The 25,029-nt window shown below is 45.2% G+C and overlaps 1 protein-coding gene across 1 annotated transcript in view; it reads right to left on the bottom strand.

Annotated features, from left to right (window-relative positions):
- Positions 1-5,874: 5,874 nt before the first annotated feature.
- LOC142769036 (uncharacterized) overlaps positions 5,875-25,029 on the bottom strand; it is an 85,858-nt gene continuing 66,703 nt past the window's right edge. The window contains exon 3 of the mRNA XM_075871842.1: positions 5,875-7,829. Coding sequence (XP_075727957.1) covers positions 6,269-7,198 — 930 coding nt within the window. The 5' untranslated portion in view covers positions 7,199-7,829 and the 3' untranslated portion in view covers positions 5,875-6,268. The remainder of the gene's footprint in view (positions 7,830-25,029) is intronic.

Genomic DNA, 25,029 nt, shown 5'->3' with positions numbered 1-25,029 from the left:
AGTAGACCATGGCTAACCCACCACTGTCTTTCAGGAATGAGGTTCGTAAAGCAGCAATACTGCAGTGGAATGCCAGGGGACTAAGATCGCGCATTGGTGATTTTCATCGATTTGTGTACGTCAATATGTTTCCCGTAATCGTCATCTGTGAGCCGAACTTATCGAGTGCAGTAAGATTCAGAATAGGAACCTTTTATGTCGTCTACCGTTACTGAAAGTAGCAAGGTTCTGGTGTTCATTCACTGAGACCTCACTTACGCCCTTCAACCTGTACCACCTCATGACGGAAATCACTAGGTATGTATAAGAGTGAAAAAAGGAGGCTCATTATCAATGTCATTGGCGCATACCTATCACCATCAAATCGGTTTGATTAAAAAAGACTACGAGACATCATAGCGTCAAAGCGTGACCCGTGTATTATCACCGCTGATTTCAACGCTCATCAATAATTTTGGTGAAGTCAGAAGACCGACATGAAGGACAGAAACGTGGTGTCTTTTACCTCCGACAACGAACTTTGGTTACTGAACGATGGCAGTCCTACATTTTTACGTGGCTCCACATAGAGCAGCTGTCTCGACTTGGCTTTCATTTCGCGAAGCCTAGTGAAACATACTGAATGGTTTACAGATATAGAACCGCATGGGAGTGATCACATTCCAGCATACGTCAAGATCAGTGGATTGTCGCCTCCTAAAGTTCGCGACATGGTTAAAAGAGTGGACTTGAAAAAAATTCAGTCTCGTATGAAATACAAATGCCGAGAACACATATCTGATTTACGAAAGGCCATGAAGATCACTGTACAAGAGACTGTGTGTAGGATCCCATCCTCTGTAAAAGTCATAGACATCGACATAGAGCTGAAGCGGCTTCGAGCCTTACGACGACGAGCTGAAAGAAGGTACCGGCGCACGAAGGACAAAGAATATTTACGGACTGCTAGACGTAGGCAGAAGAAGATGCAAAGTCGGTTGGACAAGCTAGAATTCCAACACTGGATTACTTTCTGCGAGTCACTCGACTCTCGTAAGCCTTTCTCGCAGTTATTGACGATGGTACGAGGGTTTCGGTCATCCCCCATTCAGAAGTCACCATTCAAGGCATTAGCCCTTCACCAAAATCGACCAGATGTTGACGTTGCTGAAGAGTTCTGCGCCAGATTGTCAGAGCAAATTACAGCACTTAACAGCTCACAACTTTCGAGCGATTGTCCGCGACCTCGTGATTCCTGTATGGACCTTCCGTTCACCATTCAGAAGCTTAAGGCAGCACTCGCTTCGTGCAAAGGTACCTCCGCAGCAGGACCTGACGGAATCTCCTACAGAGCCCTGTGTCATCTGAGTGAGCACACAAGAATAGCTCTGTTTAAACTATATAATGACTGTTGGCTAGAGGGCACTTTCCTCTCTATTCGTCTAGTAGCACTGCTAAAACCTGGCAAGTCACCATTGATACTCTCCTCCTATCGCCCGATCGCATTGGCTAGTTGCGTGGGTAAAGTGACAGGGAGAATGATCTTTGGCTGCCTGGAGTGGTACTTGCAGTATCATGACATCTACCCAAATGACATGGCTGGCTTTTGACGTAGTCGATCATCGATCGATAGCGTTGTCGACCTAATCAAGTACGTTGAATATGAGAAAGGCCATAAGCGTCTTTGCGCCTCTCTGTTCTTTGACGTCCAAGGAGCCGTCGATAACTTACTCATAAAGCCGTCCTTGCCCCGCTAGGAAAGACTGGAGTGGGTGGCCGAATGTTTACGTGGATGTACAGCTATCTCCAAATGCGATATTTTTTGTAGCGTTAGCTACACTGACCTAGCTGAGCCAATTTCGCATGGCACTGGTCTGCGCATGCGCAATAATACTCCACCGCCGCCGCGCGCGGCTAGTCACCGGTGTGCGCGCTATTCGATGCGCTGCTCAGATGATCAGTGGTGTCGCGCACCGTAGCCGGCACCTTCCCTCGCACTCGGCCGCGGCCGCGTGCGACTCGCTGCCACCGGTGTGTGCTTTCCAGAGGAGTGTCGTCATAGCCTTGGTAGACATATGGATGCCGACGCACGCGCCTTTCCTATGCAGTCGCCATCTGACACTGCGCTGGAGCCGCTTGATAGCGCCTCTGACTGGCGTTTGCCCCTGTGGTATAAATATGGAGAAGGAAGAATAATCAGCTGAGCCTTTGCTAACGCTACGTATATCCTGGCATAGCTGAGCTAAGCCACTGCCATTTTTCTTTGTGAGTACGGAGGCCGGGAACACCTCTGCACATTTCAGTTGTCATGGCGTCCCTCAAGTTGGTCTACTGAGCTCTGTGCTATTTAATCTAACACTTATCCCTCTCCATACGCACCTATCAAACAATATTTGTATATCAGCATACGTAAATGATATCTGCATCTGGACATCTGCGGTAACTCACCTGTAGTTACGAGCGAGAATCCAGAGAGCTGCTACTGCAACTGCTTTGTACCTCCGCAATCGAGGCCTCGAAAATTCTACCGGAAAGTGCGCTCTTCTGGCATTTACGTGCAAATTTCCGGGCATCATAATCGACAGAGACATATCAAGGAGCCCTGATGTGTCGTATTTGAAAACGCGATGGATGGGTATATTTCATATTTTCAAGTTTATCGCTGGAATGACTTGGGGAATGCAGCCCAATGCTATGTTACATCTATACAGTGTGCTTTTCCTTGGCTCTATACGATACAGTCTGCCCGTATTATCAAACGCCAGCCAAACAGGTCGACACATGATACAAAACGTTCAGGCACAGGCGCTTTGAATCTGTCTAGGTCTGCCTCAGGCTGCCTCAACAGTGACGATTGTAGCATTAGCCAAAGACCGCCTCGTGCAGACCCATATTGAAATGGAACCTGAGAACACACATAAGGCATGTGGCCCGGACTGCCCGTCATCACCTAGCCTATCAACCAGCGGATAGGCCTGATACTTCCTTTTTTCGAACAGTAACTGCACATGGTGACTCTCTACCGCCTGGTTTTGCGCCCACGGCGAGACCTTTAGTTTCTCCATGGTGCCTGAAACAGCCAGTCATCAACCTGACAATACTAGGAATACAGATAAAACGAGATTTGTCATTACCAGCCTTCAAGCAGCTCGCCTTACGTATGCTGTACGAGAAGTATCAAGCCTGCACCCGCGTCTACACCAACGGCTCCGTCCTGCCAAACAGCTCAAAAGCGGTGGTGGTTATTCCAACGCAGGCCAGAACCATCAAATGCAGGACAGCTCATGCATCCACACCAACGGCAGCAGAGCTTGCAGCGCTTGGCGCTGCCTTGCGTTTCATTAACGACCAAAGCACACAACCGTGGACGAACTTTTGCGACTGCAAGGCGGCACTACAGTCACTTCTGTCAAATCTACGCCGTCGTCCACATGAGCAGTTGGTATTTAAGACAGCAGAAATGCTACACCATGCAATAGAGAAAGAGTACCTTGTTATATTTCAGTGGTTGCCAAGTAACTGTGAAATATCAGTAATGAACGGGTTGATCAAGCTGCCCGTTCAGCCTATACAGAAGACAACGATCAGTCAATAATTTTCTCCAGGACGGACCCTGCTAGGAGGTTCCGCATGCTTGCTCGCCAACGCACCATGTCACTTGGGAATAAGCCTCTTTTTCTGCATGCAAGATTACGATCCCTTGATCCTACGTTAAGCTCGCAGCTTCCAACAAAACTTTGACGAGGTGACGCTAGTGCTCTGTGCAGATTATGGTTGGGAGTCGCGTTTCCCTGTGCGTACAAGTTTCGCATAGAGATGGCTGACACCGCCGCCTGTGCACACTGCGGAGATTAAGAGACAATTTAACACGTCCTGTGTGACTGCCCAGAATATAACCTAAAAAGACAATACCTTTCTAATGCAGTAAACAACTTAGTTGACCAGCCGCTGTCAGAAGAAAGTATACTGCACCGTCGCCATGATTCATCATCACAGAAGAAGGCTGTGCAAGCGCTACTGCACTTTTTGCGAACTACTGACATGTCGGAACGTTTCTGAGTGAACTTATTTTCTCTGTGCGTGTGTGTGCGTGTGTGTCCGTGTTCTTCTCTCATTTATTTTCAGCTCTCTCTCTTTCAACTCCCTATTCTGCAACCCCAGTGTAGGATAGCATTCCGGATACCAGCATCTGGTTAACCTCCCTGCCTTCATTTTTTCTCGTTTCTGTTTTTTTCTTAAGTAAACGGATGAAATCGTTCATGCCAACGGGCAAGGTAACATCACTTTTCAATATGATAATGCGTTAAGAGTATGAATGATACTGGTGCTAATTGTCGCATTACCACAGAGTTTTATGACCGTCTTCAGTATTTAAATTTTTTCGGCGGCTGCGAATCCGAGGAAAGTTCCGGACGCATTCAAAGCAAGAATGTGCAGTTGGAGGCGGGCTGATTTCCTCTCTGTCAAGCACGAACAGGGGTGTCTGTCCTAAGACCAGTTCGGCACTAAGAAAACGCACGAGAAAGTTGAAGCCATTTTGACCTTGGCTCCAACCAACTTACAAAGGGTTTCCGGTCAAACAAGAAAAGTAGATGGTACGCCATGCTTCCTCAAGAGCTGCAGAACGAAGGTAGATGCTGCGCAATGCTCCCTTAAAGGCTGTAAAAATTAGGCGTCTTTTGCTTCCTCTAACCACAACCACCACCAACCAAAAGCTACCATGATATTTGATGTTGAGCACGGGGGGAAGGGGCGGGGCAGCACTAAAACAAAACCAGTTGCAGCTGCACCTTTCGAAGAAAGCGAAACCCCAGATATTTGCAGTTGTTAAAGGGTAACTTCTAGCAAACTACGAGGAATTAGTAGGCCACTCGTCATTCCCTCTCTTCATTGTAGCGGCTAGATGAGGAGGTATGTTTGGTGATTATCCTGTGAGGCTGCTACATTGTTCTACCCGAATGCAGACAGTCAAGTGTGGCCCATGTAACGGGATATGAGAGGCGGTCTTTTCGAACATCACCCTGCTTTCCGGCAGAGTTCTAGGGAACCCAGATCAGCTAGGATCTTCGGACGTGCGCGAAATCTTGCGTCGTGTGCAAAGCGTTGGTGCAGTGCACCCATAGTTATATTTGGGCATCATTTAGACTGTGCCCTCTTCACATGCACGGTACCCATGGTGTCTTTCTCCGCCTATACGGGTGCATCACCGAGACGATCGAGCGCCCTATCGGCTGAAGCTGCGGATAATGCGCCAAGAATTGGCAAAGTGGCGCTATCTAAGTGGAAAACTTTTTGCATATTTCCAGTTCCGCAGTTCTTCAACGACCTCTTTCTTACTTACTCATCCCATTATACCTCATGTCCAGTTCTCAGTTCCCAACCGTGTGAATAAATTTTTGTCTTTCTTACAAGCGCCTCATCTGACGTGTTGGACGAGGAGTCCTACGACGAGAGCCCGCTACTATAATGAGGCCCGCTGGCCTGGAGTCGCAACAAGAGTGACATCATTTAAAGAGTTTCCTCGTCAAATTATTCGCCACCCTTCTATGAAAAATAGTAAAATGAGCTATGTAACACTTTTCAAAGCAGTCGTGGAACGAATTCATTAAAGGAGTTTACTGCCTCCGGAATTCGCCGCTACAATTCGTCCAGTACTCTAGCCGGACTTTGATTTGGCGAGTTTGTACATTGTTATCTGGGAAAAAAGAGCACAAAAAGATCGAGAAAACAAAAACGCAGTACTTATACGAGCGCTCTGGAGAGGAAATGAAGAGGCGACGCGTGATTTCATAGTCTTTTATGGGGATGATAGTTTTCCTAAACGCTACGCGACGCAGCGAAAACCACAAACTGCTCTGTCGAAGCAAACACGAGAAAGATCCAGCCCTGACAGCGTTCAGTTTTAGAACTGATGTTTTATTATCGCGCTGCATCCCCCGCGCGGCCTAATGCCCACTACTTCTTCCTTGACGAGCGCCGCATTCTGAGGCGCTACAGCCCACCCCCTAGCGCTTTCCGCGATCGAGAACATATGTACAAAAAAAAAAAGATGGAAACAGACTATATACACAAACGACAGTCCGAGCGTCTGTTTGGAAAGTCCAGACTGTCAACGGCAAAAAAAAAAATGTTGGTTGTCTAACAGTTTCCGTGGGCGACACTGGGAGCCACGAAGTGGGTGAGGTGCGTGCCGAACAGATCTTGTAGGCAGCGTTGGCGCGACATGTCGAGGCCCTTGTTGCCGCGGGCATCGGCGGCACCACCGGTCGCCTTTCAGATAATGCTTCAGTCAGAATGGTGCGGAACGTGATGATGCCTCGTGAGGGCAGGTGTCGCAAGTGTTGCATGATCGTTGTAGGCACGAGCGTTGTTGAGAATTTGACGCTGTCTTTATGAGTAGCGGGAATGAGCACGCTGGTCGATGGTCCTTGTAACGGCATGCCGGAAGAAAGGCTCTGCGCTGCACACTACGGTTTCCGATGGGCTGTAGACACGTCGGCGGACAAGTGCGTTGAACAGCAATGGGCTGGTGGCACGAGCACAAGATGTACATAGATGGCAGCGACCCTGCTAAATCTCTGGCGTGTGCTGAAGGAAAAGGCCCCGGACTCGAGCAGCACTGATCAGAACCGCTGCGTCGTCGAATGTCAAGCGGAAAGTGCTGATTGGTTTCAAGCTCTTCAGTGCTGTCCCCAGAGATGGCCTGCAGCAAGTCGGTATCCGCAGGAGACATGGAGTGTACCTGACCATAGCACGCTACGTATATGGCTACGTCACCACCTATGGTAGCCGCCACCGGAGCTCTTGGGATGGCGATGGCATGCTGGCCACGTGATTGCGTAGCTGGCGAGTCACAATCTGGTAACTTCGTCATAGGCATAACTGGAGCGTCATTCACAGTCGTTGCAAGGCTGGCGGTAGCTTTGTTGCTGGTGTGGAAAACGGCAGCTGGTTCGGTTATGGTGCCGCACGTAGTGTCGGTGAACAGGTTACAGATAGCGCCGGTGTGGGTGTCGCACATGGCGTAAGTAGGCGCTGAAGTCGTCATGTTCACCGACGTATCCAAGGGTGCCAACCGGTCAACCAAAGGCCGATCTTCGGGCGGTGTGCGCTGCGATACGTCAGTGGAGTCGGTTGTGGTAGGAAGGTCGCCTACCTCGTTGTTGTGGCGTAGCGCTGGATACGATGAGGTCGAGGGGAACAGCAAGGAAGCTTTCATCAGCGCAGCTGATGAAGAAGCACCTTCCGCGTGGGCCGTCTTTTGTCGAAGGTGGTGTTCAGCGCCGCCAAACTGTAGGACGGCATCCCGTAGTACGTCATATGGGCGGAACGTACGGCGTAGTCCAAGGTCAAGTGTAATATCGAAATTTTGTAGTGTGTCAAGTGTAGTCGAAATTTTCGAAGCCCTAAATGCGGAGTCTAGTAATAATATCTTGGTTTACGGGAAGTAAAATCCCATCAATTACTTATACCTTTTTGTGTTTTTCTTTTATTTTCTCACTAATTATGTTTTTCTCTCTTTTTTTTCTTTCCCTCTTTATGTCTCTTTCTTTTTGTATTTTACTCAATACTTCGCCCATAACGACATGATCATATGGTACCCTAAATGTTTCTGCAAGCGTGGCTGGACAGCCTAATGGCTATAGTGCTTGCCTTGTGACACTTGGCACATGGTTTTGAATTCCACCGCACAAAGAAGTTTTGTTTCCTTTCCTTCAGTTCTCCTCCTCTCCTCTTCTGTTTCTTCAGTTCTCCCCCTCTCCTCTTCTGTTGTCCTATACACCTGCTATTTTTTTGGGGGGGGGGGCGAAGCTTCTCTTTGTCCAACCATGTCCTGCGTGTGGCGTAACCTAGAGAAGAGACAAGAAAAAAAGAAGGGCAGTATCTCTCGGACAGTATAATAGACAGCACTGTTTAATTGAAGTACATACAAATTGCAGTTGAGTGAAGATATTCCAGATGGTGCTGTACCGCTACTCTCCGATTTGCTGCTGCGTGAGTTGTGCCCGGGTGAACGAGGAAGGAGTACCTCCCTCAGTTTCCTCGATATAGTCGCCGCATGTGGTTGATCGTTGGTGCGACATGGACGAACTAGAACGGCGGACGCGGTGAAGACACTTGCGCTCGGCTTCCTCGCCTCGTGTCTCGTCGGTATTACCTACGCACCGTCTGCGTTCTCGAACGCGATCGGATGCATTGACGCATGCACGGACGAACGAACACACGGATGGATGGATGGATGGATGGATGGATGGATGGATGGATGGATGGATGAATGGATGGACACTTCGCCCCACTCAGCATCATTCACTTCTTGGATATGCTGCGATTTTTCTTACTATCGCGTTGTAAGGTGACGCGAGATTTTATGTACTTTCATGAAGATGAAAGATTTCAGAAATGCTACGTGACGCCGTGGAAATCCTAAACTGCCCCCGCCCCCCCATTAAAACGCACCGACGCGTATTGTATCCACGTGTTCACAATTGCTTTGGAGTACTCCCAGTGCAGCGAAGGAAGGGCACGCAAAACGGCTTCGTTTATTGCAGCGTCGTGGTTTTCTTTCGAATAAAAAAAAACGTTTTGAACTTCATGACCCGATTTTAATGGGGACCCTAAATGCTTAAGGTGGTCAATTAAATGCACCTTCTCGTCATTTACGGATTCTTGTCTTGGAACAAAGCAGCTCCAAGCCACGCGAGGCCAAACGAACCCCAAGTTAGGAAGATTAGTCAAACAATTGTATTACCCATCGTTTCCACGCTCGCTGAAGCCCCATTCTTTGCAGCTCCCATAGACACTAGCGCCAGAGTTTTTTTAATGTACTTTCTTAAAACTCTGTGGTTTCACACGAAGCACAAAATAGTGCTGGCCAACAAAATACAGCGTGTTTGGAAGTTTGACCGCAAGTTTACTATCCAACCCAAAAACCAAGTACTTCGTCAATGCCACGAAAAACTTTAGGACAAGATCCTGAGGCAGTGGTTAGACGGTGCGCATGACAGAAATGTTTCGCTGAACACTGGCGCAAAGTACTTCAGAACGTACAAGTGGCATTAGGGATTCCTGGCAGAGCAGCACAACAGATTTTTGATTTCGCGCGATTGAGGGGACGACACGAAAATTTGCTTATTGTTTGCCCTGCTTTCCGTTATTTTTTATGTGCTTAGTGCTGTCTACTCAAAAACGTTCAACGCTTCGCCTTAAGAAGCTCTGAAGAGGCTTTATTTTGAACGAAATCACCGAGAACTACATACTTTAAGATTACTTTCATCCAGCTCTTAAGCACGATGTTGAATCTCCCAGCCCCTTCATTGTATCGGTTCAAGGTTCAAGGGCTTTAACGCTTAAAAGCACCTCAAGCTATAAGACGAACTAAAGTGGAGGGCTTCGGATAATTTCGGCTATCTTAAGTGAGATGCTCTCATATGCACCGACACAGGATCAGCAGATCATAAATAACTATGCCATAGACATACGAGTTGTTGTAGAGAGCGAGGGATGTCTGTGTCAACGCAGTTCGTGCATAGTACACAGATTTTTGTAAAAGCACCTGTAGAATTCCGCTTTTCGCATGGTATCGGACCTTCAATTGTCCACCAAAGTTCTGTACTGAATGCCACTAAGTTTCGATTATGCTCATGCAGATAAAATTAATTGCGCATAAATTTTCCCATCTGGTACACTGTCACAAGCAAGCTTTTAAAGCAGGAATTACAGCCACGTCTGCAGTAAACTTCTTTCCGTGCAGCAGCCGTTGCGCAAATCGGTTCGTGGGTGGAGGTTGCATCAGTTGCTCACATATGAATGGTGCTTGTATAGATTCTATTTCATATATGGAATGGTCATATTGGTTCATCATCGTCATTTTGACAATGTTAGGTTTTTCAGAGCTCCGCTCGTTCCTCCAAATGCCGTTACATTCACTTCGATGATGCGCTTCTATTGTCAAAGACATCTACAATAAATCTCGACTTATGTTGGTTTATCAGCCACGCTCACGTCTGTAGCATAATTATGTTATCAGTATTTTGCGATGACAACTTGTTCATTTGGACATACAGGCTTGGGATCTTTCATTCATTTGAGTGCTGCTTCTTCGCGTATTCGGGGTCACCAAGAACCATTGCGTGTCTTTGGTTACACTTAGAGCGCATCAGATGGCGACGGCATTCTTCATAGCGATGTCTCTTGCTGGTGCACTTGAAACGTCTGACGACCTTGCCTAAGCTGATCTTTTTCTCGTCTATGCTACCGTAGGAAGGGCTTGACTTTGTCACGTGCGCTTAAGAAAGGAAAAAAAGCAAGTACCTTTCCTATTCTTCTCGTGCCTACTCTGAGCAGATGCCGTAGGTGAAATGCTGTGAAACGTGCCTTGTCGGTGACATAGAACACCACTACCACCGGCGTTCACAAAGGCAATTCTCTCACAAGCCTCCACCTGCAAGCGCACGTAATCGAGTAGCACTCGAAGTTTCGTCTATGACCTTGGAAACGCCTCGAAGTTAGTCCGTCGGCTCTGTTAATTGATGTACTCTACCGAGGTATCTTTGGGCATCGCTTCGGTGAGGACCTCGACAAGCACGGAAACACAGGAGAGCTCCGGGCATCCGAGCGCCTTAAGTTCTTTGATATTTGTGTGGAAGGTGTCCAATAGGCTGCAAAACGAAGCTACATCACTGAATGACATTACCATATAAAGTGTTCGTAGGTTCGCCAAGTACTGTAGTTTGATAATCTTTTAAACGCGAAGTTTCTTAGCGAACTTCAGCGAGCTTGAGTGAGCGAGCAAGCAATCCGTCCATCCGTCCGTCCGTCCATCCGTCCCATCCATCCAATGCTCCATCCATCCCATCCAATGCTCCATTCATCCATCCAACCAATGCTCCAGCCAGCCAGCCAGCCAGCCAGCCAGCCAGCCAGCCACGCCTACGACTTTTAGCGCTCCTGGCCGTTTTGATAATGGTATCGATACCAAAATTGGTGTGGCATAACATGACTGCATGACGAACATAAGCGAATAGTCATAACATGAAAATGATGACATATATGTCATGAATTTTATGATTTATATTTCATGGTTTTGCTGCTCTTGATTTGATTTCGTTCACATGACATGTTGCAAAACTGGTATGGTATAATATGACCGTCTGGAGAACACAAGTAAAATACCCTGATGTGAAAATCATGATATGCATGTCAAGTAAAAACATGGCAACGTACCACGCCTATGATGCGCTCGCGGCCGCTTGGCCAGCTTCGCATATACCAAATTTGGAATTACGTGACGGGAATGGACGACGAAGGTAAATGACATGTCGAAACACAATAATCGTGACATGCGTGTCATGTAAAACATGACTACGTGCTACGCTCACAGCGCGCTCACGGCCGTTGCGCTAGTTCCACATATAGCACGTTTGGTAACACGTGACGTGAATGGACGACACAGGTAAATGATATGTCCAATATGCGCTGGTACCATAATTGCATACGAAGACTTTTACTGCTCACGAGGCTCAACATGTGCGATGCTTGTAGGAGCTGCATAGTATCTAAAGACGCCATTTGGCTCATAGGTTATGTACATTTCACCAGCAAAACTGAAACAGTAGGGACAAAAGGGTAGATATACAAGGATGACACTGTCTACAACACAGCGATGTTACCTCGCCTTTTTGCCGTGTTGTCTAGCTTCTCTGGGTAAATTTGCATTTGCTGAACGAGAACTTCGGAACAACAGCACAAACGCTCATGCTCATGCGCAGAGGCAGCGAGTACGCAAATTCCACTGCCAGTAAATACCATTCTTTTAGGAGGATAAATTAGAACATCGACAAGACTGGTTCATGTTCTACAAAAAGTGAAAAAAGAAAAGTGTCGCATTGCTTAGTCACATTATAATGTAGGAAGGAGCTCGTTAAGCACAGAGCACTAACAAATTGGTACGTTGATTCAGGCGAAATGTTTTGAGCGTTAACTATAGACCATGAAGGGCACCTTTGACGCTGACAGGGAGAAAAACTTTTTTCTGCGCGTGGTACTGTACGTGGGGTGACGAATGTTCTCATAAAAGATACAAACCCATCTCAACCCGGACATCCGCCATTTAGTAGCCCCGTTCGTTAGTAACCGATTCGCCTCCTCATCCGCGCACTGCTGAAATCTGGCTCTCCGCTTGCACAAATTGGTGCTTATACAAAAAGAGTAGCGCGTGTGGGAGCTGAAACACAGAACGCGAGCGGGCACTGTGGGATGGCCCCTAAAACAAAGAGCATCGAGATCAGGCTCGCTGTAGTCTCTCTCACGCTTTCGTGAAGCACAAAAGCAGACACCACGAGCGGCGCCCAGATACCCCCTTCGTCCTACAAGCTTTCGTCTTTGAATTTGAATAATTGACAAGCACCCGACGCACTGAATCGGGTTTCTGTCGACAGTGAGCGATACGCTGCACAACACACTGCTGCCGTTGAAATGGAGGCTTATGCACGCCTGATCTTCGTCTCCAAGCAGCGGCATGCGAATGAGCGCTCACGTGCGTCGTAGAAGAAAGGCAGACAGATAGTAAAGAGGGCCAAAATGAATAAATGAAGTATAAAGCCTATGATGGAATGAGTTCCAAGCCTGTCTACGCATTCGTGCTCCTATCAGGAAGATTTGCTAACGCCCTCGTTGAGCTCGCTAGTAATATTAGGCGAGTCGTGGCTGCAGAAGCATGGCGGCGTAACAGCAAGTGCGGCGAGTGTCATAGTAGCGGCTGACTACGCAGAGTCGATATACAGCGCAGAAGTGACATCATCAACAAAAAGGACGGTAGGCTGGAGATTCCAAGTTCAGGCCCACGTTGCACGTGAGAATCATATGCTCCAATCATTGTAGCCGTATGCGAACATCACCGGTACTCGCTAAAGCTCTCCAAGTTCGTGTCTTGTTTCGTTGGTTCGTCTGTATTTCGTGAATCATAACGTTAAGTTTCCATAGCGGTGTACACACGCGTTATTGCACAATCAAACTTTCGCGCGACTTTCATTCACAAGTATGGCGATTGAAACACGCACAAGTACGATTCTGGCGGGGGCGTAATCTGCGATGCACATGCGAAAAGTATGACCGAGCCGTTAACGAACTATGTTAGCTGCACATTTAGAAGGTTAGCAAGCTTTGCTTTCGACGACAAGCTTCGGGTAATCTAAGCGATGAAACAAAGGCCGGACCACGCGCACCCATTGTAGAGCGTCAGTACGCCGATTTTCCGACGTGGCGCCGCGCCCTCTCTCTATGAAGAAAGAGGGTGCCAAGCTACGCGATGTAATGCGCCCTCTCTCTCTCTCCGCATGAAGAGGCCGCAGCACCGCGTCAAGAAAGTCACGCGCTGACGCGCTGCAAAGGACGCGTGTGGTCAGGGCTTAAGGGCCACTTCGGCTTCACGCTAGTGGTGTCAAGTCTGAAGGAAATGCGTAGCCGGGCGACCTGTTTTGTCTGTTTTTTAACTTCCTCTTTCTTTAATTATCTTTCTTTCACTATTTCTAATAGCGTTTGCCCCCTTCTTCACTCTCTCCCCACATTTCCATCCTCATCATTTCCCTTTCACCAGTTTACACTGTACTATTGTATACCATACTATACTAAACAATGCTCGCACGTTAAAGAACCCCAGGTGGTCAAAATTTCCGGAGCCCTCCACTACGGCGTCTCTCATAATCATATGGTGGTTTTGGGACGTTAAACCCCACATATCAATCAATACTATACAATGCTCTGCTGGCGGGCCTCAGTATCGGAGGGATTGATCAGGACGTTAATGTCCGGATTGCGCGTGCGCAGCTTTCGAGATACGCCTCAAAGCATATCTACCAATCTTTTTTTTTCATTTTCAGTGCTCTCTTTCTCTCTCTGGTACTCGTTGTCCATCAGAGTTATTGCATCCCGCGCCAGTCTGATCAGCGCACGTTCTGTGGAAGCGAATCAAAATATACTGAAGAAGACGAAGAGGAAAAGAAGGTCGAAGACAGCACGTTGTCTTTGATGTAGGTGATCATTTCTGTCCAACCATCGCAGACCAAAGGCGAGCTTTCGCACTTACGCCTTTAGAAAGGTGTTGATTTTAGGCCATACACTCAGTATCCTGGCGCATGGACAGAGGATCCATTTTTGGCTGTTCGCTAGCCATTTTTGATGGACATGAGATACAATCTAAATTAAAACATGCCGTGCGTGCTTAGATGGAAAAGATCAGCTGTCGTGTTACTATTGGCTATGACTTGCATGTGTATGTTACAAACGAGATAGCAATTGCCGTGAGGAAAGGTAGTGTTTGTAGTAGTTGCCAACTGCTAATTTTAGTGGTAGGACAAGAAGGACAAGAGAGAAGGCAGGGAGGTTAATCAGGCACATGCCTGGTTTGCTACCCTACACTGGGGAAATGGTGAGGGGTATAAATATGAGAGAAAGAGAAAGAGGAAAGGGAAGAGAAAGAGAAAAGAAAGACTGTCAGTCAATGGGCAGACGCGTATGCAGCGGTGGCACTACACACAAGTTAAAGGTGTTCACCTAGGCCTGTAGTCCTCAAAAAGCACAAGACGGCTTTCTTTGCTGCTAATTATAGTAACTGTTCGGAAATGACAAGGGGCCAATTCCCAAGCTACGGGACGCGAAATCGACTCTAGATGGCATTTCGATAGGAGAAAAATGCAAGCATATCTAATCCAGGGTGCCCCACAACGGCATACTTCATATTCATCTCGTAGTCAGCAGCATGCAAATCACCACGAACTTCTAAAATGATTACCGTTTTTATCAGTTTATTCGAGGACGTATGATCCATTTTAATTTCTTGAAGTTTCTTGGCGTGCCCGTAAAGGAGATAAGTTTCCGGCCTCTCTAGAAACATCTCGTAATCAAGTGAAGCGAGAGTAAATGTTATCCAGCTTTCATATATCATGACGCCAGCTATGGAAAATGGAATTCTTTTATCACATCGAGCGTTTTAATAGAGTCATAGGCATTGAGAGCAGACTGCATCCGATTTTCAACAATAGCTTGGGCAGCGTGTAATACCGCAAAGAGCTCAACTATCGTACAGATTGAGAGCTCTAGTTAGTTAGGTCAGTGACAAGGCTGTATTTGATACGCAGGAAAAAATAGCGCCAAGTCTGCGCGCAACGCGCAGCACAGTCACAGCGAAAGCTGCAAGAGCGGCCCTTCAGAGCCTTATTTAAAATATACTTTTTGGGTAACTGCTACAAGCGCACTTGCAGGGTACCCACTCCGCCATAAATCATTATGATTTTGTGTAGTAGGCAGGCATTCACTATGCTTTCCATTGTCATTTTTCAGAGAAGAGTGGTACGCGCAACACACTTGCAAAGAATCTTGTGCAGTTTTTGATGCTGTGGCTGATGACTATGAATAATTGTACTTCAAGCTTTAGTAATGGGTTGGAGCATTCTACCACCCAATCCCTGCGCGATTCAAGTTGTTTGGTGCCTTGGTGTTCCTTGGCTGTTATAAAACACTTTATTACTCCTATTACCGCGATTCATTATCTGACATTTAGCCTGCCTGTGGTCAGTTTGCAAAGGGGTTTCAAACACCAGCGCGGTTCAGTGGTAGAACAGTTGGCTGGCACGCGCGAGACCCGGGTTTCGAATCCCATCTTGACCTTAGAGTTTTTTACTCTCTTAGTTTTCGTTCTCATTTCGCGCGGCAGTGGTTACAGACACCAGCGGTGGACAGCTACGGCGCACGTGACTTTTTTTGTGACCTCATTACAGCTTTCGCAGTAATAAAGACGGAAGTGCGCTATAAATCGGCAAGGTACGTCTCTCTGTTACGACATTTCAGATATCAAAAGCCGCAGTTACACTAGCCTTTGCTGCGCATTCGTGTTTGAATAGTAACGTGTCGCCAACGTGAAGTCGGTGCATTCCCCGAAGCGTAAAAAATTTTCCTTCCAAAGTAGCATTGTGCAACTTCCCCTCCCCCATTTCTTGGATTTTTAATGTCTCATGATGTGGACGTGCAGTGCATGTGCTGTTCATGTATATTTTTATGAGTGTCAGATATTCTCTTTCACCTCCTTACTGAGCGAAGTTCAAATTCTTTATGTTGATGGCTCTCCTCATGCCCACTGGGCTCGACCGAAGAGACTGAAGAAGTTTACCTCTTTGTGTACGAGTGCTGGTTTTGAGTAGGGCCTCCAGGTATGAAATATCTCATATTTGTAATGGTAAAAAAGATAAAGAAAAACATGCGGCATTGTTCCACAGACAAGGCTGTCTTCATCAATGTTATGGCTGATTTCTCTAGAAAATTGGAGTAAACAATTTTCGTTCTCTATTTTTCCGCCCTCAGATCGCACACTGGAGTGTTTTGATTCGATTCGGTGGCACTGATACAGCGACAGAGACGTGACTTCGGCGGCCTTTAACGCTAGTCTCGCTGGAAGCCCGTATGCCGGTCTTCGTTCACTGAAAGTGATTCTTTTTCGGGGACTGTACACAACGGCATATAGTGCTGGATGGCTGCTCAAGGAAGAGACGGATACATACGAGGAAATGCAGGGAAAGAAAGCAAATAGAGAAAAAAAGGCAGTCTCTTCTTCCCGTCCGCGTTGCGACAGTGTTGACGTCAAATTGTGTTAGCTGGAGCACAAAAGGATCCAATCGCGAAAGGAGAAGGGGCCGAACCCGGGCCACTCTCTTCCGGAAATCTCAGCTTTGCTCGGCCCGCACACAGTGGCGTGCCTAGCAGCAGCAGCAGCATATACACGCGTGCAGATGCACCCTCGCGACTGCAATTTGTTCCCGAGTCGTCGTCAGTGTTCGCGCCATTGGCCTTTCCACCTCTCCGAGTCGGCGTTCGTTCGCTGCCCGGTTCGGTGTTTTCCTTGCGATACGGGAGATGCGGACAGGAGGAAATGTTTCGGTTCACCTGCATCGCTCATGCGAGATGCAGTAGAAAGAAAAAGGGGGAATCGCGGATCGCTGGAAAGCACGCGGTTAGCCGACCGTAATTTCTGTGCCAGTGATTACAAGTGTATAGGGTACACACATCAAAAAGTTTCAGCATTAACTACGCTTTTTTTTTCTACAAAAAATCACATGTACATGAGACAAATTGGCTGACATTCCTGTGGACACCGAGAATTTCCGAGCTATGAGGGTGGGGTTCCGATTTTTTTACCTACCACTATAATGATTCATTTGTGTGGTTTAACGTCCCAAAACCACCATTTGGTTATGAGAGACGCCATAGTGGAGGCCTTCGGAAATTTTGACCACCTGAGGTCCTTTAACCTGCACCCAAATCTGAGTACACGGGCCGACAACATTTCTGCCTCCATCGGAAATGCAGCTGCCACAGCCGGGATTTGATCCCGCGACGTGCGGGTCTGCAGCTGAGTATTTTATCCACTAGACCACCATGGCGGCGCATACCTACCACTATAGCCGAAACATTTTGGTTCCCTACGTTGTATACTTCCCGCATACCGGAGCACTGCCAATAACAATGGAACTGGTAACCTGCTTCTTTCGCGAGGACATCTGCTGGTTGTCTCTTACAACCCCGGTTTAGCTGACTGTCTGCGGAACACTTTCAGTCGTGGTTGTCGAAAGGACATACGAACGCTGTTTAGGGAATCTTAATTACCGAACTACAGTCGAAAAAAATAGAGAGTCATATCTTTTCACTAAGTCATGGCTTGCCACATCTGCGGGTGCCAATTATGACGCACTGTCTCAAAATGCGGCCAATTCTCATATTGCAATGCCAATGCACTTTATATTGCATTCCAAGAAATAAGATGAGCTAACGTGCTGTATTTGTTAGTCTCAGGAGTTAATTGTAATTAGCATGTAGTCTAATAGTCTATTGTGCCGCAGTGAGTCACGTTTCATTTTGACATAAAAAGAATGCAATCATGGACTCATAATGTTGGTGTAATGAGTGTTCGGTTGAATTCATTTCAAGAAAAAATTATAAATGCTTCTACACTCGTTCTGAAATGCGGCACGTCTAGCGACCCCTGGAACATCGTTTTGTCTTCATCAATGTTATCCGGCTACAGCTGTACACAACACACTGAGGTAAAGTCAAGACGCAGTGCCTATGCAGAAGGTTCAATTCGTCTAATGAAAAATGTATATTGCTCTCTCTAGGCCACTACTCGACACAAATAGAGAAAACAAGTTGCGTACAAAAACTTAGTTATCGCGACAGAGGGAAATTAAACTTTTTTCTGAATAGGCACGGTAACTCATTTTGGAAATATGTACTTTCCTCAGAGTAGTGGCAAGGGCGACTCTGCAGAAAAACGTTAACATGTTTAGTATTACAGAGTCTCAGATTTCGCAGGTTAGGGTCCACTAAAGTAGTAACGAGAACTTTTTTAGAGCGTAATGACATTGTTCAGCAAGGTACTCTCCTCATTCACATTCTCTTGGAGCAAACCCCCAATGTCGGCACTCCCATGAACGCCACTGTGCAATGCAAATGAAATATTTGCTGGTATGTACAATTCACAAGATGGTAAATCCACCGACCTATTGGTGGTAACTGTCCGATGCTGTCCAAACACGGCCAAATTCTGTTTAGGTTTTGGCTGTTATTTATTTTGAGCCGATCGGAGAGGTTGTGGTACCAAGACAACGAACTAAGGTTATTGCAGGTTCAACAAATGGACTGTTTTGCAGCAGGTTTGCCTCTTGTGTCGGGAGAACCTTTCAAGGTACAAGCTATTTTGCACGAAACCATGCCGCAGGTGGCAGGGATGCCGACGACTCCTCTTATTTATCTGAAAACTGCAGTTAGCGTCCTTACAATCAGGACTCTGTGATTTATTTTCCTCTTTAATTTTTACAAGACAGTAACAAACTTCATATTGTTGAGGGGTGGCGAGTGAGTGAAAACGAATAATGTCCACGTAGATGCTTCAGGCCACCAAAGGCCACTAAGGTGATTAAATAACAAATACACGCAACGTCCGGGCGATCGTAGTCTTGCTTGGTTTCTTCCATGTAACAACTAAAAAATGTTTTAATTGATCATTTCAGATGAAGTGCCTCGGTTTTATTTTATTTTTGGCCCTGTGGTTTCATCGAAAATTGTTTGGCGAGCTAGGAGAGTGATGCCATTGCCGAACTTTCATATTTTCAGAGGTAAATGCATAGCGATGTGGCTTGTAGCATTCGCACTATGTAGTATTTGTCTAGCAAATGAAAATATGTGTAGATAATAAGCTATTTCTATCGTTGCCTATAGGCTGCCCAAAGGCTCAAGCTTAATGTAAGATTATGCTGGACTGATATGCATTGCCATTGATTATAACTGCTTAGTGCAATCAAACGACCATCGAATACATTTAGCGGACTTAAGCTTCTTCAGACTAAGGCAGATCCTCGCACTCAAGCATTCCTCAATATTCTTGCCGGTGTGTGCGCGGGTGGGCGGATGGGTTGAGTTTAAAGGAACGCTGGGGAGGTTTTAAAATTTGGTAAAACCTCGGGGTTAGCAAGAAGCGAGATTATTGTCGACAAGGAGCTTTGGAATGCGCAAAGGAAACGTTTTCTTGCTCCTCCCACAAGAATGCACTGAAAGTGAGTACCTGAAAACCTACGCCATCTTCGGTTCCCTGTCGCGGAGCCGTGCTGCACTCCAACGGATGATTCCCGTCGCGCACTCATCCTACCTGCGACAGCGCTGCCTACGTGACAAAAGTTCAAGTAGGTATAGCGAAGCTGAAAGTTCTACACCTAGATTACGACACCTGGAATAACGACAAAATACAGCCGAGAGCTGCGTGAACAAGCGTCTCTCGTGCCTTCAACCATGGCCTTGGTGAATACCTCTTCACGTGCCGTTGTCGTACCTAATCAACGAGGCCATGCTTCAAGCAGTGCTGCTGTTCATAACGCAAAACACTGAAGATGGCGTCACCACATTCGCGCAGCCTCTCAAGAAGCCCGGTGGGCACAGCCTCGGGTTTTCGCCATAAAGGGGCTTTCCATCCGCTTTCGAGAACTGTAGCATCATTTTTTTTAATTCAGCAGGGATCAAACTGTCCCGACACACTAGAAAGTGTTGTTTTCTTTTTGTTTGTTTAGAAGTGCTTCAGCTTTCCTTTAAGTTGGACACTCCTTTATAAATCCCTCGCAACATTCCCTTACCTTACGTCACTGCGAATTAAGTACAAGTTACTCTGTTGCGCTTGCCACACCGCAGAGCTCGGCTTGCGTTGCAACCAGCGTGTGACGTAACAGGGTGGTGTAAAATTAAGTCCGGGATACCGTGCGATGAAACTTCTGGTGTCTGATGCGTCAATCACTAGGGAATTCACTAGCTTGTTACGAAGAACGCCAAATGACATTCACTTTCTAGCTACAACGGAAAGGGAAGACAGATTCATTGAACGTCTCTCTACAGCCTCACAAATATTTAACAAACCAGCCATGCTCTATGGTGCCACAGCCGCAGTAAATCAAGATGTACTAGTGAAGGTAGACATTGATGGCACTGAAGAGTTTTCCCAAAGTACCTTATGAAGTTCAAGCTCACTCTAGGCACTAACTGGATCTGATGTTGTAGCAACGCTTGTAGTTAGACGCATATTATAGTCAACATGTTTCTGTTGGTTCGCGTAGCGATGTCACACGTTTGGGATTGCTACATGTCTAGGCTTCGGGCTTCTGTGCTTTTGCGTTTTTAGGACCGAGTGTGCCATTTACACACTTTATTTATTTATTTATTTATTTATTTATTTATTTATTTATTTATTTATTAGGTACCTGCATCAACAATACAGGCGGTATAACAGGGTACTTCATGCACCACAAAGTGAACAATCATTCGTTTCAACACACAAATCGTCGTAAAAGTCTTTCTGACATTGCATTTTAACAATGTCTGACAGAACAGCGTTCCACTCACTCGTGTTTCTACAAAATGATGGACAACAAAAATTGTCACCTTCAAAACGAAATTTGTTTATTTTCAAGAAATGGTTCCTTCCACCCGAACACTATGATACCACTGAGATGTTTTTCTTCTTTTCTTTCTTTGTATCTTTCATTCTTTCTTTTTTTCTTTGTTTCTTACTTTCTTTCTTCTATTCTTTCTTTCTTTCTTTCGCTTGCTTTTGTTATTTAGTACTGCAGACCTTATAGAGGTCCAAGCAGGGTGGAGGAAGAAACAACAACAAAATGAAGCAAACAAAAATATAGTAAATAAAATTAGCAATGATCCCATAGTGATTAAATGCTACAATGAATAATTTCCGTCTGTTACGGTGCGTGGGAAAAAAGAAAGGTTGAATAAATCTGTTCTCGTAGAATAAGGTGGCGAGTAAGTCTTGATGTAAAAGATGAAAGATAGAGGGAGGGGTTAATTGCTAGTATCCGACTCCAAAGGAGGTAAAAAAATGCTAAACGTGCAGCTTTCCGTCTCGGTGCAAAGAATGGAATGTTGTTAGCCAGCATTAGTTCAGTGGGTGAGTCATACGTAAAAAATTGGGAATAAATAAACCTGACTGCTTTTTTTTGCACATTCTCTAAAAGAGTAATGTTAGTTTTAGTAAATGGGTCCCACAATACACATGCATATTCAGTTTTCGGCTAATTAGTGTATTATAAGCAAGCAATTTGACAGCCGGAGGAGACTGTTTGAGCTTTTGTCTCAAAATATAATTTGTGGTATGCAGAAGAACAAATACTACCTAAATGTGTATTTTACGACAAGTAATTAGTAAGAGTTACACCTGAGTACTTGTATACCGTTTCCTCATGCAATGGTAATGAGCCCCTCCTAGCCTGCATTCAAAGGAAAGGGGAGAGTTTCGATGAGAGAAATGAAGATAGACTGTCTTATCAATATTAAGTTTCATGCCCCATGCGTTACACCATTTGGAAATGTTAGTAAGAGCAGAGTTAAGGTACATGGTGCTGATTGTTAGGTGAAGTGATTTCGTGGAACAACATGCAGCCATCTGCAAGCAATCTAATTTCTCTGCTAGGATCAATGACATCAACCATATCAAAGTGTACAGCAGAAATGACAATCAGGGGCGTACAAGGGGGTGGCACACCGGGCACGTGCCCTTCCCCCTGCCTAAATTTTTTTGCGCCATAGCATGGAGAGCGCAAAAGGGCCATTTCCAGGAGGTGCACCCCCTCCCAAAATCAAGGTGGTGCCCCCCCCCCGCCCCCGAATAAAATTTCTTGCTACGCGCCTGACAACAATGCTCCTCATACACTCCCTTGAGGGACCCAGAACCAACCGGAAGATAGTCTAGACCGCTTCTCGTTAACAACCACACACTGGGATCGATTAGTCAAATAACTCCTAATCCATGTGATCAAAATTTCCGGAAGTTCAATTTTTCTGTGTTTTAGGATTAGTTTGTCGTGCGGAATCCAACCAAAGGCTTTGCTAAAATCTAGAAATATTGCATCAATTACACCATATTTATTAAAACCTGAAGCGAGTGCATGAATAATTGAAACTAATTACCTAACTGCCCAGCAGCCTTTTCTAAACCCATGTAAGTAATTAGAGAGGACTGAATGTTCATCCAAACATTTATTTATTTGATATGCGGTAATGTGTTCGATAAGTTTACAACAGCATGATGTAAGTGATATCAGTCGATAATTTTCTATTAAAGATTGATAACCTTTCTTGTGTATGGACACGACTCTGCCTACCCTCCAGTCATCAGGTAGTTCACCAAGAAGTAAGGAAATACAGTAAATTATAACAAGAAACTTTGCAATAGACCCAGCATGTCGCTTCAGAAACATGTTAGGAAGGTTGTCAGGACATGAAGATTTAGTTTTTTTTAGGTTCAGTAGCACAGAAACCATGTCCGGGTAAGAAATGAAGCTTACATCAGAGGGATGAAGCCTTGTGTCACTAGCTGGAGAAATACCAGACTTTGTAAAAACGCTCTGAAAGTACTCATTCAAATGGCATGCGATGTCACCATGATCAGTAACAATTGAACCATTATTAAAAGTTTGAGACACTAGCTTCTTTTTTTCACTTATGTAATTCGAAAACTATTTACGATTTTCTGAAATAAAGTTTGGTAGCACTGTCTTAAAATAGTTTAATTTCGAAGAGCGTACCGCACGTGCAAGCTTTTTTTTACATTTTTTTAGATTACCAATAGATATGCACCATTTTTTATCTCTCTATTTTTTGCTTCGGATGGTTGATTTCACGCTTCATCCATGGTGTCTGCCTACTAACTATAAAGTATTTCTTTGGTTGGTACAAACGTATCTACACAGTAACGACGCGTATCTTTGAAAAGGCACCAAAGGGAGCTGACAGCAGTGTTGGTAAAATCAGTTAGACATGTTTCCAAACGTTCTAGTATGGATGCATCGTCTGCACATGAGTAGTCTTCGAAAGAGCGCTTCACAGAATTATTTTGTTTCATAGCAGGAACAACGTATAAACAAACATAACAAGAAGGTGATTAGAAATAGCTTCTACAACTGAACTGTGCACTCTGATAACAGTCTGAGTAAAACAAATCAAATTCAGTACAGAATTGTTGTATTTGTTCCAGCCTATGCCTGTTCTTGTATGATAAACACTGGGAAAGAAATTGAGTCAGTCTCAGGGCCTTCGTTCAGTTTTTTTTTTAATCCTGCCAGTGAAGTGCGCACTTTTTGTGATATTGAGGCTACGGTCGTAAAACTCTTGAGACAAATTGGGCAGTCCTATTCTGAATTCTTCCATTAGGACGACTACCTGATGAGTAAGAGGATCTCAGTTTATACCGAACACACACGTAAGTGAAATACAGCCGTTAATTATATGAATATGCCCAAACTTTCGACGTAGGAAGCCTAATTTACGAGCTGCTTTTTTCTTATCTCCTGTACATGCCTATTTTACCTTAAATTCGAGGTAAGTCATACACCTAACCATTACCATTCTCTAGCCTTACGTAAAGTAGCGTTTTTTAATCTGTACTCAAATGCCTTAAGCGTGTGTTTCTAGTAAAAATAATGTTTAAACACTTACAAACCTAAATAAAACTTCACAATTTGGGCACCTGGTTGAAACTTTGCTGAAATCACTCCTAAGCGCATAACAACCAGAAGCACTATCATTAACTCTATACACGCGCAGCCATCTGCAAACATCTTGAAATATGTCGCAATGCCGCTAGTGACATCATTTATATAAAAAAAAATAGGCGAAGCCCCAAGAGCGAGCCTTGAGACATTGCAGAGGTCACTGCAGTGACTTCAGAGAAGATACCATTGAGTACCACGTACTGTTGTATGTATGAAATGTATTCCAATATCTATGCAATCACTTTTTGTACAGTTTGTAGAAATGTAACTTCCTAATAATAGGCCATGTCCCAGAACGTCAAACGCTTTACGGAAATCTAGAAAGACGCTATCAATTACCAATCTTTTGTCTATCGCTAAACTGAAATCAGGAGTGAATTCTATTAGTTGCATATACAATAAAATACTCACCTAAGGTCATGTTGCTTTCCAATTTTTCCATTTCATAAAATGTGCTTAACAAGATGCGACGCAATAGGTATACATAACATGTTACATTACTTTGCATTTAACACTGGTCAAGAATACTGGCTGGTAGTTCTTAACGCAGTTTTTAGGTACACTTTTGTATACAGCCACGGCATTTGCTAATTTTCAGTCAATGGGAACGGCACCTGTATATAAACACTGTTTTAACAGACTGCGAAAATACAGACATAAAGAATCAAAGCTACTACTAATAATCAATTAATGCTGACGTATCATCTCTACCTGTAGCTTTTCCGGGGGAAATATTTGCCAAGAGGTCACTTACACATTCCAAGGCAAACTCAACAAGTAGGATTGCTTCATTACATAACGAAACGTCCACACACAGCTAGGGTCTGATGATCACTAAATACAGAAGAAAATTACCTATTGAATAATTCAACATTGCGCTTGCCATCTTCTGTAACGTTGCTTAAGTACTTAATATGAAAAACGGTGTTATCGTTCTGAGCATTACACCATATTTACATAT

The sequence above is a fragment of the Rhipicephalus microplus genome, chromosome 1 (assembly GCF_043290135.1).
Source record: "Rhipicephalus microplus isolate Deutch F79 chromosome 1, USDA_Rmic, whole genome shotgun sequence".
NCBI lineage: Eukaryota > Metazoa > Arthropoda > Arachnida > Ixodida > Ixodidae > Rhipicephalus > Rhipicephalus microplus.
Note: the sequence above shows the minus strand (reverse complement) of the source record. Positions and strands in the feature narration are given on the sequence as shown.